The 16,203-nt window shown below is 37.7% G+C and overlaps 1 protein-coding gene across 1 annotated transcript in view; it reads left to right on the forward strand.

Annotated features, from left to right (window-relative positions):
* rbm26 (RNA binding motif protein 26) overlaps window positions 1-9,795 on the forward strand; it is a 29,545-nt gene extending 19,750 nt beyond the window's left edge. The window contains exons 18-24 of the mRNA XM_056459404.1: window positions 1,238-1,405; window positions 1,485-1,589; window positions 4,070-4,273; window positions 4,363-4,449; window positions 5,746-5,859; window positions 7,511-9,106; window positions 9,426-9,795. Coding sequence (XP_056315379.1) covers window positions 1,238-1,405; window positions 1,485-1,589; window positions 4,070-4,273; window positions 4,363-4,449; window positions 5,746-5,859; window positions 7,511-7,600 — 768 coding nt within the window. The 3' untranslated portion in view covers window positions 7,601-9,106; window positions 9,426-9,795. The remainder of the gene's footprint in view (window positions 1-1,237; window positions 1,406-1,484; window positions 1,590-4,069; window positions 4,274-4,362; window positions 4,450-5,745; window positions 5,860-7,510; window positions 9,107-9,425) is intronic.
* The last annotated feature ends 6,408 nt before the right edge of the window (window positions 9,796-16,203 follow it).

Below are 16,203 nucleotides of genomic sequence, written 5' to 3' on the forward strand. Positions count from 1 at the left end.
AAACAATCATGTGACAATAAAGATTGATTTGGCTGTATATTCTGCTTTACACCACAGGAATGATTTGCAGATCAAAATATATTTATCCTTGTGTGTTGTTGGGGATGTTTTCATCCACTCTGAGCTGATTTTGAGTCCTAATTTGGCCACAACTTCCACTGTTTCAGCAAATGGAAAGAATTTTGGTGACAATCTTATTTTGACACACATTTTGGGCAAATGCTTTGAAATTTTTCAAAAATTCGACAATACACTCTGGGCAAATTGACTACCCCTTTTGTTATGGTATGGCCCGTTTTCACTGAGTGGTACAGTACCGCTGTCTGTCGCTCTGGGTGGCGATCTGCTGCAAACGCAGGTTTGTGTAGGTCTTCAGCATGGAGAATATAACATATCATATGACCGAGCAGAGAGAGGATCACATGAGCTCTACTGGTGCTCCTATTGGCCGTCGCTCAAGACAGTTCCTCTTCATTTGCATAAAGTTAAAGAATTCTCGACTTTGTCGAGTCGCTCGACACGCCCACCTGGTTGCCAACGGTCGATGTCGCTCGCGTAGACGGAGGTCGCCGGAAGTCGCTCGCTCTCCATTTAAATAAACTTGCTGCTTTGCCGCTTTGAGTCGCTTGTAGTGTGAATGAGGCTTTCCACATTGAGTATATATTTTTTGTATTTTATATGGAACTTTAAATTGTAATAATCTGGCATTGATTTTGTTCAAATCACACATGCTGATAAAATATTTAAAAATGTGCCATTGTCTAGTATCTAAACTGCAGATTGTTATCAGACAATGATTTTTGTCTGCAGAGTCTTTAAAGGAAATATTTTAATATTTAAATCCTTATCCTAATCCTTAAACTGTTTTATCTATTGCTTTTGATGCCTTTTTATTGTTTTATATATATATATACACACACACACGCACACACACACACACACACACACACACACACAGTTGTATATATATATATATATATATATATATATATATATATATATATATATATATATATTAAAGCCACACAGAAGGCTGCTGAGATCATTTGCTTGATCCTGATTTACATTTTTATACATATCTATCTATCTATCTATCTATCTATGTATAAAAATGTAAATCAGGATTAAGCAAATGATCTCAGCAGCCTTCTGTGTGGCTTTAATTTAGAGGTTTGGCTTTACAAGTTGTGCGTATTGTGTCTGTGAGATAACCGAGACCTTTTTATGCGTTTTTCAGCTGTTGATATCAAAGCTAGAGAAGAACAAGTCCATGAAGGCGGAGGATAAAGCTCAGATCATGCAGACGCTCACCAGCCTCACCAACAGCATCACCAAACTCCAGGAGGAGATAAAGGGACTGTCCAGTGCAAATGCCCTCAGGACCACCATTAAGAGCAAAGCCCAGGTACACACATGCACACACACACATGCATGATAATAAAGCAATTGTGCATGTGTATATACTTATGCATCTCCATTTGCAGGCTCAGAAGGAGCTCCTGGACACAGAGTTGGATCTTTATAAGAAAATGCAGGCAGGAGAAGACACTGCTGAACTCAAGATCAAATACACACAGCTGCAGTTAGAGGTATTTCACAATGGACAGAAAGAAAGCTCATCTCCCTCACTTTTGGTTTATTTCTTAACATTTAGTTTTCAATTTTTACATATACAGTTTTACATATTATAAAATCAAAAGTTTTAAAATTAAGATTTAAATGTTTTAAATATTTTTGTATTGGTATTTTTTTAGCTTTGCTTTTAAACTGTATAACTTTGGTCAAATGTTTTGGGTATCCTTCTTACAATAGTTTGTCAGTCTTGGCCCATTCCTGCTGACAGAATTGGTGTAACTGGGTCAGATTTGTAGGCTGTCTTTTATAGGATTGAGATCAGGGCTTTGTGATGGCCACTCCAAAACATTAACTCTGTTGTCCTTAAAGCACATTTGAACAAATTTGGCAGTATGCTTGGGGTCATGGTCTGCTTGGAAGACCCATTTGTGGCCAAGTTTTAATTTCCTGGCTGATGTCTTGAGATGTTGCTTCAGTATTTCTACATAATGTTCTTTCTTCATGATGTCATCTATGCTGTGAAGTGGATTAGTCCCTCCTGCAGCAAAACAGCCCCACAACATGTTGCTGCCGCCCCTATACTTCACAGTTGGGATGGTGTTCCTAGGCTTGTAATGGCTCGTTTCCACTGACTGGTACGGTACGGTTCGGTTTGGTACGGGTCACCTTTATCAGGCTTGCGTTTCCACTAACAAGGGTACCCTTTTGGTGTGTGTGGCGTATAACAGAAAGTTTCAGTCGACGTCATTCTAGCTCGAAGAAATGTCTACAGTAAAGCTGTATGGGTCACTTACATATCATATGAAAAGCACTTCTCACAACACAGATGCTTTACGCACATAAATACTTGTGTAGAAATGTTTATTACTAACTTTTCAATGAACATGAGTTGATTATAACTGCAGATCAATGACAGTGCGAAACAGCCTACTGTAACGTCTGTAATTATATTAAATAACTAAATAAATGAACTTATATAAACACATACAGCCTCTTACAGTCTCTGATATGTTACCAACTACAGAAGACCTACATATAGCAGACATTTCGTCAGTATTTAGGTTCAAAACAACACAAAATATAGCCTACAGTCAGTGAAAACCTCTCATCTGTGTCTGTAATCTTCAGCAGCACATGTAGCCTCTGTTAGAGAGTAATTCCGTCATTCCCGGTTCATATTAGTCCAAAAGGTGAAGATAATAAGTTAAACATGGTATTTTGTTCATGTATGCTAAAAAATAATCTGCTCCTTTTTTTCCGGCTTCTCCTTTGTTTCTTCAACAAGGTTTGTTTGAGCCCAGATCGACCATGGCTCGTTATTATATGTATTTATAATTCCGCTGTGTATTTAAATATGGCGTTTTTTTTGTTTTCATTCTGGCTTGTTGCGTAAGCGAATGACCTATCTCTGTAAACCAATAGCGTTCAACTGCGCGTGTGGCTCCGCCTTTTGGTACCCTTTCGAAAGGGTGCCGAAAAAGTGGTACGGTTCGGTTCGGTACGCTTTTTGACAGTGGAAACGGCCATAAAAGCGTACCAAACCGTACCTTACCGGACCACTCAGTGGAAACGGGCCATTAGCTTTCCCCTTTGTCCTCCAAATGTAACACTGGTCATTATGGCCAAACAGTTCAATCTTAGTTCCATCAGACCACAGGACATGTCTCCAAAAATTTCAAGTCTTTTACCCAGTGTAATTTAGCAAGTTGTAATCTGGCTTTTTTATGTTGATTCTGGCTTGTTGATTTTCCCATGTTGTCACAGAAGGAAGCAGTGTGTTTAAGGTTTTCCTTAAATACTATTCTACAGTTGTGCCTCCAATTAAGTCAAATGTTGTCACTTAGCCAATCAGAAACTTCCAAAACCTTGACACCATCTTCTGAGCTTTTTCAGAGGCATAATAAACTTATTGTATGTAAACTTTTGACCTTCAAGAAAAGTTTCAATTTCTCAAAAAATATCTCTTATTATTATTAATTTGATAATCCTAATTTACCTAAAAGAGAAAAAGTTTAGTCACATTAATGTCTGACTTTATTAAAAATGGTTATGTGCCTTTTTATACAGGCACTTCTGGTTTTAACTGTAAATAGAAAAAGAACATGAATAAATAACATAGCATTAATAGCATTTAAAGAAATCTAGACCATTTCAACTTGGTCTTGTTATTGGCCTATGAATATTTCCTGGTTATCAAACTATTTCATAACTGTAACGAGGCAATTCAGTCATATCGTAATGTTAGAACAGCTATCATAACATTGTTTATCAATGTGTGGCATTCTTGGAAGCTATAGAATTGAAAAATGTAAACAGGAAATGCGTTGGGACCATTGTTTTTGTTTACATCCTTCAAAGTGGTCTATATATATATGCATGTAGACTTACAGACTATATAAACGCTGCTAATTCTCAGTCCTTCCACCAGGTGGCACTATAGAGCTGCTTAAACTCTCACCATTAGATATCCATTAGATATTTTCTTTTCCTTTAGGCTGCCAAAAGGGGGCTTCTGACCCCAGGACGTGGGAGGGGGGCCCACAGCAGGGGTCGAGGGGCCCTGAGGAGCCGCGGCCGAGGGATTCGAGGGCGAGGGAGAGGAGCTCCAACCCATGCTGTGGTGGATCATCGACCCAGAGCTTTAGAAATCAGCGGTTTCTCTGAGGCTGATCGAGTCGACCTGCTGCCACACTTCGCAGTGAGTACATTTAAAGGCCACGTTGCATCACACTGCTTATATCAAATCTCCTCTTTGAGTCATAACTGATTTTTCTCACTTACCTCCAGCAATACGGAGAGATTGAAGACTGCCAGATGGAGGATTCTAGTCTTAGTGCCATCATAACATACAAAACCCGCGCAGAGGCAGAACAGGTACTAATGTGTTCTCATAATCACATCACTGTGCATGTATATTGGACCCATTTCACATATATGGGTTTCTTAGTTGTCATAGTTGGCAAACTTAAAGCGCATTGAATGGTAGAGTACAACAAATAGTTTTATTACAGTCATATTTGCTGAAATAATAATAAAAAAAACTCCAGGATGGTGTTATCAAGGCTTTCATAAAAAGGACAAAAATAGTTTGAGACTGACAACGGCAGCCAGAAGAGAGAATAACGTCCAATTTACTGTCCTGTCCCCATAAATCGACATTAGAAATACCTTGCACAAGTGGTATTACATTTTTTTTGTAATTTGATGCAGAGATAAAATAATACATACATTAATACTTATAAATGTTCATGTGTTTTTTAAAAAGTATATATGAATATTAAAAACTCAAGGATTTAAGATGGGGATGACCTTTAAACACTTCATTACAGTCTTGTGAAAAGGATCTTCTATGGGTGGGACGGTTCTCAATCAGTTCCTATCACAGTTCTCTGGTCGTAGTTTTCGGTTTGATTCGGTTTACATTATAAAAAAAATCTTTTGTTAGACATAAATACTATTTAAAATATCCATAAATAAGCTTGAAATCCATAGCCTTATAATTTAGCGTTTACAATATTTAAAAAGGTTATCGTCAAGGCTATATACTGCTCTAGTTTCGGTCTTAGAGTTTGAACCGTGACAAGATAACTGAACAATTGTTTTGTTTTTTTCCAGTGAACCATTCTATCCCTAATGTGCAGTTGAAATCAAAATTATTAGCTCTCCTGTTTTTTTTCCCCCTTCTTTCCAAAAATTTTCCAAATAATGTTTAACAGAGTAAGGATTTTTTCACAGTATTTATTTTTATGATGTATTTTTTTTTTCTTCTGGAGAAAGTCTTTGTTTTATTTTGGCTAGAATAAAAGCAGTTTTTAATTAGTTAAAAACCATTTTAAGGTCACTGACTTGCCTAATTAACATAACTTGCCTAGTTCACCTAATTAACCTAGTTAAGCCTGTAAACGTCACTTTAAGATGAAAAATAGTACCTCAAAAAATATCTAGTAAAATATTCTGCACTGTCATCATGGCAAAGATAAAATAAATCAGTTATTATAAATGAGTTATTAAAACTATCATGTTTAGAAATGTGCTGAAAAAAAATCTTTTCGTTGAACAGAAATTGGGGGAAAAAATAAACAGGGCTGCTAATAATCCAGGAGGGCTAATAATAACTGTATATGCATCTGTGTCTAATTGTTGGTTATAAACTTAAATGCTGTTTTTCAGGCGGCAATCCATGGCGTTCGGTTAAATAATCAGGAGTTGCGTTTGGCCTGGCACAAACCCACCACTTCCCTCAACACAACAGACCCAGATGAGGCTGAAGCCGAGGATGAGGAGGTACACACTTCATCACTGCGTTTGCTCTGCTCTGTTCATGATATTTGTTGCGTGTACAGATCATTTTGTTTATAATGTTAGCTTCGTGTGCTAAAATATACTAGTTTTTGTTGGAGGGGGGGGGGGGTGTTAAGCATAACAAATTTTTCAACGTTGATTAATAAGGATTATTTATTGAGCGTCAGATTGGCATGTTAGAATGATTTCTGGTGGACAATGTGACTTTAATAATGCTGAAACATTTGCTTTTAATGTCACAGTAAAAAATTCAGTTTAGGTACATTCAGATGGAATCAGATTTTCAAATGTAGTAATATGTCCTTTAAGTAAAGTTAATTCTCATTATTTTTTCTTTAACTGCCTTGCTGAAAATCAGATACTTAAATTAAATTAGTAAAAGTTTACCACAAAAGTTCAAGAACTTTTTATTTTCAAAAGTAGATGGTACAAATTGAAATATATATTTTCTATTTGAGTTAATAAACATTATTAAAAAGCCAATGAAGTCACAAATTTAAAGGGATCCTATTATGCCTCTTTTTACAGCATGTAAAATAAGTCTCTGATGTACCTGTAGTGTGTGTGTGTGTAAAGTTTCAGTCCAAAATATCCCACAAATAATGTTTTATAACTCTTTGGAACTGCCCCTTTTAGACTTTGATCCTAATTGTGCCATTTTGGTGACGCTTTAAATTCAAATGAGATCCAAGCCCGGTTTTCAAAAGAGGGCGGAGCTACAAATGCCTGTGTGTCAGCATAGTGGCAGATTCAAAAACAAGACTAACGCCCTATGCTAGAGATCTGCGCGGGACTGACATTTTAATTCCGCTCCCGCCAGGTTTTCTACAGCACTGACTGCTCGCTGCCCGCCCTGCCCTATTTTTTTACCAGACCACTCTCGCTAAATTTACGTCCCATGTGACGTGCGGTGAGGTTTGTGGCTGGTGAGGCACTGACTCTTTCAAAGTCAGATTTGCAAACATATCCACTCAATATATTTGACAACCTCCGATTGTGTTTCATATATCATATCAGCATTATTTCTATACAGGTAGCAGGTACATATTGGGCCACGGAGGAATGTATAGCGATTAAATAGGCCTCCCAAAAACACCTAGCTGGATGTTACAGATTCCAGTCAGCCTATTACAAGCGACACTCAGGATAGGATGCCTGCTCCTGTTCAAATAACACCAGAGTTTCTGACCGCTACCGTGTTTTATTTAGAAATTTATTCCCGCGCCACAAGAAAACTGGTCGGTTCCCGCGGAACAGCCGTGGGAATGCAGACATCCACCCTATGCTAATGTGGTAAAGATGGTTACTAATGGGCGGGGCTTTCTCCCTCTGATGGCACATATAAAGTGGGAATGTCAGTCAAAGTGTTTCAACAGACTATGAAAACTAAAATTGCTAAATGTTTACTATTAGAAGCTGGTTATTTTTACACACTGTTGTTTAAACTCCTTATCAAAGGGATTTTTGCATATCAGGTCCCCTTTAGGATGCAAAACATTGGAGTTTTATTTTTGAAAACTTCATTTAATGACATCACTAAGACCATCAATTTGTGGCTGTCAATCTGAATGAGTGGTGTAATTCTGCGTGCACTGCATTTGGATCTGAGTGTCTGTTTTGTGATTGGCTGCAGTTTCCAGATGACTCACTGGTGGACGATTCCCTGCTCCAGGATGATGATGAAGAGGAAGAGGATAACGAGTCGCGCTCATGGCGCAGATGAAGATGAAGTCTTCTGCCTAGTCCTGCTGCACTGCACCACTCGAGCACATCGCATATTGAGTTCTGTCTTTTCAAAATGGTTGTTTTTAAACATTCTTATTTACATTGGCTTTTTTATTTGAATTATTAATCCTGAGCAGCAAGTAGAAACTGTCTGTCAGAAGGCTGTGAATTTGAATAACTGCGATGTATAACAACATGAATGATTTGGTTTTTTTACCCTCATGTATTATTTTTCTATCATCGAAAAATTGCCGCTGCATTTTTTGTTTTTGTTGTTTTAATGGTCAGTTTGCTGACCCAAATTTTCTTTGAACATTTCTGACAATGTTACAGTTTGAGACAAATATGGGGTGTATTACTATTTCAAAGACCACAGTAGATCATTTTCGAACCATTGTTATAAACCGTCGTTCGCTTTCCTTAGTATTATCAGCCTAACGAGGATGTAGCTTTTGTGTACATATATTTTGTGTATGAATTTTAATGGTTTGTATGAATTCTTTGCTTCTGGATTCATCTCCTGGGTTTAATTTTGAAATGTAAAAAAATAAAAAAAATTGAAATGGTCTCGAAAAAATATCAGCTGAAAAAAAAGAAGAGAAAAAATATAGAGATCTCTGCTGCAAAAGCAGTATTGAGAACAAACAAACAACAACAAAAAAAAAACTGAACAGCTGAATACAAAGACCATTTCAACCCCCAACCCCCAATCTTCACAAAAAGAGCAAATTTCCTAAATCCATCACACACTTCACAGCACCAACAGGTAAGCATGTAGCGTAGTGTTGTCACGATACTGAAACTCAGTACCAATCAGTACTGAAATTTTAAAAACGTCAATTTCATTCGAGCGAGTTCTTAAACACTGCTGATTGGCCATTGTGTTCACGTGCTCAACAGAAATGACTGGGATTGTCCTTGAAGGTCATCAGTTCACCGAACTCGGCGTTGTTTACTCAGTGTAACCACAGATAGAGGGACACTGGAGCATTTCAAAGTCACGTCGATCAGCTGGTTTGTCTATAAGCTGACATACGAGCGGTCCGCTGACAAATTGCAGCTTTAAAATGCTCCAGTGTCCCTGTATCTTATGAATGTGCTCAACGCCGCTCAAATGATGGATTGGTACCAAATTCCAGTATCGTGACAACCCTAATATGTAGCATGAGAAGCAGAAAATGAGGTAAGCAAAGTGTTTTAACTTTTTATTTAGGTCATCTTCATTGGCGTCTATTCTAACCATTGTGTGTTTCTGCCCTTTAGGTTATGCATGATGATGCGGAGCAGTACAATGATTGCAGATGAAGCTTCAACAACATCAGATCCCAAAATACATCATACCAGCCTACCTGTTACCAGCTTTGGCTACTTCTATTTGAAACCTCTTTGGTATCAGCATCAAATTTGCATAACAGCGAACAAATTATCCAATCAGAGCGGAAGCAGTTGATTCGACTCTTCCATCATGCACCATAGTAAAGTTTAGCTCAAGCAGTAAACTCAGGTAAGCAGTGTGTTTTTCTATATTTATCATTCTTTCAGTATGTGCATTTCCGCCATGTATTATGATGTAATAGCAATGTAAAAGCCCTGCTCGTGTCATTTATGATTCAATATCATCATTTTTCTAGGTTTTTGGTAATTTTATTGTCGTCTAATGATTATTAGCCCCCTTTGTCTTCCTAAAAGTTGATTTTACAATATTTGTTGACTCTTGATCCCATTAGTACCATTTCCACCACATTCTAGTACAGCCCATGCAGTATAAACTGAGGTAAGCAATGTGTTTTTCTATATTTAACCTTCGTTCTTTTCTTTTTCAGTGTGGAACTGCATCTCTGGGCATTAGGTCATATATAATGATGCAATGGCGATGAAATTATTATGGGGGAACCTTCACCTACATTGGATCACCAAATGCTTCATATCTACTAAGCCTTATAAATCAGTATGATCTTCATGATTGTCTATTTTTCATGGGACATTTTGTTTTTAACTGTCTGTGAAATCAAGCTGCAGGACACTTAAACTGTTTTGGCAATATTTTTTAACACTTTGTTGTTGCTAACTGTCACTCCCTTCATCATAAATTAACCAATCAGAGCTCATACAGTATAATCTGTGTATCTTTGTTCACTTTTGGCCTATCTACATTTATTTGCTCCAATTGTGACATACCTATTTTTTGCACGAATTTCATTGAGCCTCTAAGGAACACATTTATATAGTGGAGATCTAATTATCCAATCAGAGCTGTATCAGTTGGTGATGTGACTAATCCTGTAATACATCACATTACAGTACAAACTCGGGTAAACAAAGTGTTTTTCTATATTTAGCATATTTTTCAGTATGCAACTTGTGCATTTCTGGCCAGTAGGTCATATATTATGATGCAATGGCAATGAAATAATTACAGATGAAGCTTCAACTGCATTTGATAACAAATATTTCATATGGTACCTGCTGCTGTAATGGTACCTGCTCCTCATTGAGAATCCTCTTTTCTGATGGTTTCTGTTCAGATTTTTTTGGATGTTTAATTGTTAAGTACTAATTAACCATCCACCTTTTCTCCTTCTGTACACTAAAACCAGTTTTTCCTATATTTGTTGACCCTTGATGCCACTGCACCATCTTGGCTACTTGCATCAGGCCTCTAAGCATCACTTCTGCATAGTGGAGAATGCATTGCCCAATCAGAGTGGTAGCGGTCGGTAATGGGACTATAATGCACCTCATGCAAGCAGTGGTTTTTCTATAATTATTGTTTTTTTTCAGTATGCAATTCATGTGTTTTTGGCCAGTTGGTCATATGTGATGAGACAATGGCTTCAACAACATTGGACAACCAATATTCAATACTTACCTGTTATAATTCAGTATTGTCTTCATGTTTCCGTTGAGGTTTTTTGGAGGTTTTAATTGTGAAGTACTGTTTAACTACTCACTTTTTCTCCTGCTGGACACTAAAACCAGATTTTACTGTATTTGTTTTCCTTTAAAGCCATTTTACCATTGATTAATTGGATTCATCATGAACAAATCCTAGCTTGTATATCAAATCTACCAAACTGGAGTTCTTTGTTCACTTTCCGTATGGCCTTTCTCTATTTTTGAGGGGCATTTTGTTGTCAACTTAAGATGAAACTCCCTACCTATTTTCCCGCAGGACACTAAAACCTGTTTTTACAATATTTGTTGACCCTTGGTGCCTCTGCACCATCTTGGCTACTTGCATCAGGCCTCAAAGCATCACATTTGCATTGTAGAGAATGAATTGCCCAATCAGAGTGGTAGCAGTCGGTGATGGGACCATAATGCTCATCATGAAAGCAGTGGTTTTTCTATAATTATTGTTTTTTTCAGTATGCAATTTATGAGTTTTTAGCCAGTAGGTCATATGTGATGGTACAATGCCAATGAAATTACTGCAGATGAAGCTTCAACAACATTGGACAAGCATTATTCAATACTTACCTGTTATAATTCAGTATTGTCTTCATGTTTCCGTTGAGGTTTTTTGGAGGTTTTAATTGTCAAATACTGATTAACTGTTCATCTTTTCTCCTGCTAGACACTAAAACCAGTTTTTACTGTATTTGTTTTCCTCTAAAGCCATTTTACCATTGACTAATTGGGTTTATCATGAACAAATCCTAGCTTGTATATCAAATCTACCAAACTGGAGTTCTTTGTTCACTTTCCTTATGGCCTTTCTCTATTTTTGAGGGGCATTTTGTTGTCAACTTAAGATGAAACTCCCTACCTATTTTCCCACAGGACACTAAAACCTGTTTTTACAATATTTGTTGACCCTTGGTGCCTCTGCACCATCTTGGCTACTTGCATCAGCCCTCAAAGCATCACATTTGCATAGTGGAGAACGAATTGCCCAATCAGAGCGGTAGCAGTCGGTGATGGGACCATAATGCTCATCATGAAAGCAGTGGTTTTTCTATAATTATTGTTTTTTTCAGTGTGCAATTTATGTGTTTTTAGCCAGTAGGTCATATGTGATGGTACAATGCCAATGAAATTACTGCAGATGAAGCTTCAACAACATTGGACAAGCACTATTCAATACTTACCTGTTATAATTCAGTATTGTCTTCATGTTTCCGTTGAGGTTTTTTGGAGGTTTTAATTGTCAAATACTGATTAACTGTTCATCTTTTCTCCTGCTAGACACTAAAACCAGTTTTTACTGTATTTGTTTTCCTCTAAAGCCATTTTCCATTGACTAATTGGGTTCATCATGAACAAATCCTAGCTTGTATATCAAATCTACCAAACTGGAGTTCTTTGTTCACTTTCCTTACGGCCTTTCTCTATTTTTGAGGGGCATTTTGTTGTCAACTTAAGATGAAACTCCCTACCTATTTTCCCGCAGGACACTAAAACCTGTTTTTACAATATTTGTTGACCCTTGGTGCCTCTGCACCATCTTGGCTACTTGCATCAGGCCTCAAAGCATCACATTTGCATAGTGGAGAACGAATTGCCCAATCAGAGCGGTAGCAGTCGGTGATGTGGCTCTCCCACCTTGGTGCCTGTCACGGAGCCTCAGCTAATTGTGAAGAATTCGATTTGCTCTTGGAGTGTGCCATGAAGCTCAGCTTTACCCCCGCCAACTAAACCTCGCCTTGCCCAGCAAGGGGGCCCTTAAGTGGACGTGATCCCCTCCTACACGACCTCATGCTGCACTGCTTTCCCAATACCCCCTCCATCCTTGACTGGGCCCTGATCTCTCACCATAACACCGACCTAAAGTGTGTGCGTGTGTCCCATTCCTACCCTAGTTAAAAATTGACCTATGACCTCTCTCCTGGTGTAATATAACACTTTAATAAGCTTTGTTGGGTCAGTTAGTGTGTCGTTACTATGGAGATTGTCGGGGCGTGTGAGGGATGTAAATCGCACTTCTTAAATAGGGCTGTTTAATCTGCGGGACCCCTGCAGCCTGACTACTATGTAATGAAGTGATGTATTTGTTAAACCGGGGACTCATCGTGAGCTGCGAGTCCATGAGGCGAAAGTGTTTCTGGCAAAATAAACCGCGTAATGCGTTTAACACGGAAAACGCAGGCTAACCAGTTTAGAGCGTGTCGGAGAGCTTCAGCTAACGCGTTTACATTTGGCTCTGTCATTTGTAAAGACTCTTTAATTTGTAATTTGTGTCAGTAAGATAAATGGGTTTATTTTTTTTAACCGATGAAGTAAATGATGTCAGACTTTAAGATTTTGTGTTGAAAGTAAGGTGTGAAGTTTGCATGTCATCAATGTATGAAAATCATAATGTAAATTTACATTATAGCCCACCTTCAGTTCTGATTAAAACCATCCTCATGTGTGCATTGGGTGATGGTGGCCTCTTCCTGCCCAGTCTCTCTCATACCCTACTGCTAGCGCTGAGAAAAAGTCTTTAATATTTTATGCGATCACGGGCCTCTATAAGCAAATTTCAGTCCCTGGCAAGTTCAGCCAAAACATGATTAATTTAGTGTTTATCCCCGACATCCTTTAAAAAAACAAAACCCCCTCGGCCAGACGTGCAGAGCTCAGTTTGAGACTAAATCTCTGACTCTACATCATAATACAGGCCTGAGGAGGAATCTTTAGCGGGGCCGCGTTTTCTCATTTGGATATTTGAGAAAGGGGAAGACGGAGTTACTTTGCTCTGGGTTTCATTACACACAAAGATAAAGCCGTCGCTTGAATGAAAGTGGAAGAAGTGTTTTTATTATGATCATTTTTTAATTAAGAGTTTTATTTTTATTATTCAAGCTCACAGGTCACTGAACTTGTGCATGCAGGAGAATACGAACTCTGCATGAGCTTGTTTGACTCTTCCATGTTTACGTGCATATTAAAATGAATTTGTCCTCAAATTCCCCTGTTTGTCCAAGACTCTGGCTGTTTCTCAATTCCAAGAATGCAGAGAATGGACTGGCGTTCTTGTGGAGACCGGTCTTGCCAAGTTGCTTCGGAAGAACGAACTCGGGAGACCGCGAAAACAGAGAACGCGTTCTGTGAGAAATGAGATGCTGCGTTCTTCCCTGGTTCTTGGTAAAGTCTAGATCGGTTTACGCGGCTGGCCAAAAGTGTGATACACATCAATATAGCAGCATTTTTTTATGACACTGTATAACAATAATTAATATATTTACAGAACTGTGACTGTTTGGTTTAGGGTTGGGGGGAGGGGGGTAGGCATTACAAAATACAATGTATTGGGTAATTTAATAGATAGCATAAATAATACTCAGTTCAACTACTGTTTTAACGTTGATCTGACGTTTAGGGTTGGGGTAGGAGTACCCGTTAAATAAATACAAAAAATAGAAAATTTAATAAATAATAAAAATAATTCTAGTTAACTTCCGGCCGCAGCCATATCCGATCTAGCAACTGCCCTGGTTCTTTCTGATGGTCACATGACCTTCAAACTTTAACCTTCAAAATTATTTAAACATTAAAGCATTCATACAACAATTATTTTTCCCCTTATCAAAATATAAATTATGCCTAAAAACCTTACAAATAAAAAAAATTTTAATACGAATTTCCACAAATAAACCCCCTTAATGTGTTTATGCCTTTATTAGGTTTTCCTGGTAATGTTTACTTTCAGTGTCTCATTTAGGGAAACTCCTGAGACAAATAAGTTATATCTCCCAACTTTAATTATAAATCTCTATAAAATCCTACGCTTCCCACCTCCTTTATTCAGCTGCAATGACTTCTGGGACTTCTCGAGCGAGTTTTGCAGGTTTTTGCGAGATCGGATATGGTCACGGCCGGAAGTTAACGAGAATTATTTATATTATTTATTTAATTTCCCATTTATTGTATTTTATTAACGTCTACCCCCACCCCAACCCTAAACCAAGTATTATGTAGCAAGTATTATTTATGCTATCTATTAAATTACCCAGTAAATAGTATTTTTTAATGCCTACCCCCTGCCCAACCCTAAACCCAATGTCACAGTACTATAAAAATATTCATTATTCTTATACAGTGTCATAAAAAAATGGTGCTATATTGATGTGCCTATCACACTTTCAGCCGGCCGCATATCTGATCTAGACTTTACCAGTTTTGCTTGATATCAAGAACACATCCGGGAACTTTCACGCATCCTCTTGTGTTGTTAGAACTGAACTTTGGCAGTTGATGATGATGTTACACGAGGACACAAGATTGCTGAAGAACACATATTGAGAAAAAGTCAATATTTAAAGCCTCCCCTGTTTTTTACGTTGATAAACACATCTAGTGCTTCTGTGGTGATACAAATACAACAATTAAAACATTGTAAAAACATACTCCCTGGCCACTTTAAGTATACCTTCCAAGTACCAAATTGGACCTTCTTTTGCTTTCAGAATTGCCTTAATACTATGCGGCATAGATTCAGCAAGGTGCTGAAAATATTACGATGAGAATTTGGTCCATATTGGCAGAATAACATCATGCAGTGGCTGCAGAATTATTCTATCTACTTGTTAAGTGTGACGTCACGCGAAGAGGCTTCCGGGTCCAAGCACTCTATCAAACTGTATGGGGAGACGTAACAAATGATAATAATAAACATTTACAAAGCGATGTAATACTTTCGTAAATCATGATCGCTCTATCTATCTATCTATCTATCTATCTATCTATCTATCTATCTATCTATCTATCTATCTATCTATCTATCTATCTATCTATCTATCTATCTGTCCATTCATCTATCTATCTATCTATCTATCTATCTATCTATCTATCTATCTATCTATCTATCTATCTGTCCATTCATCTATCTATCTATCTATCTATCTATCTATCTATCTATCTATCTATCTATCTATCTATCTATCTATCTATCTATCTATCTATCTATCTATCTATCTATATATATATATATATATATATATATATATATATATATGCCTAATATTCGATGGCCAGAAAGTGATTTATTTTTTATAAATTGTTAAAATATTGGTGTCTGTGATGCAGCAAGTCCAGAGACTGTTGTGTACACCATGATTTTATATAAAATTCACTTTATTTGTGTGATTATGACTAAAAAGGTCATAACTAACTGGTCATAAACAAATATTTTCCTAATTCAAATGAGTAGCAGCTTGGACCTGTAAACAGTATTTCATGCATCACAACTTAGCAAGCAGATACCAGCACATCCAAAGGTGCTCTGTTAAACTGAGATCTGGTGACTGTAGACGCCTTTTGGGTATAGAGAACTCTGACATGTTCAAGAAATAGTTTCGTATGATTTGAGCTTGGTGCATTATCCTGCTGTCTGTAGCCGTCATAAGACGCTTTCTCTGTGGTCACAAAGGCATGATGAGCAACACGCTGGAGGCTGTGGGGTTCAAATGATGCTGAGTTGGTTCTAAGTTGCCCAGAGTGCTGTGCCAACAAAACATATCCCACAAGTACACCATCAGTGCCCTGGAATGTTGATACAGGGCCGGATGGATCCAAATTTTAAACCATTTTGAAACCAGACCAGACTTTTAATTGTTTAGACCAGAGGTGTCCAAACTCAGTCCTGGAGGGCCGGTGCCATGCAAATTTTAGCTCTAA

The sequence above is a fragment of the Danio aesculapii genome, chromosome 6 (genome assembly GCF_903798145.1).
Source record: "Danio aesculapii chromosome 6, fDanAes4.1, whole genome shotgun sequence".
NCBI lineage: Eukaryota > Metazoa > Chordata > Actinopteri > Cypriniformes > Danionidae > Danio > Danio aesculapii.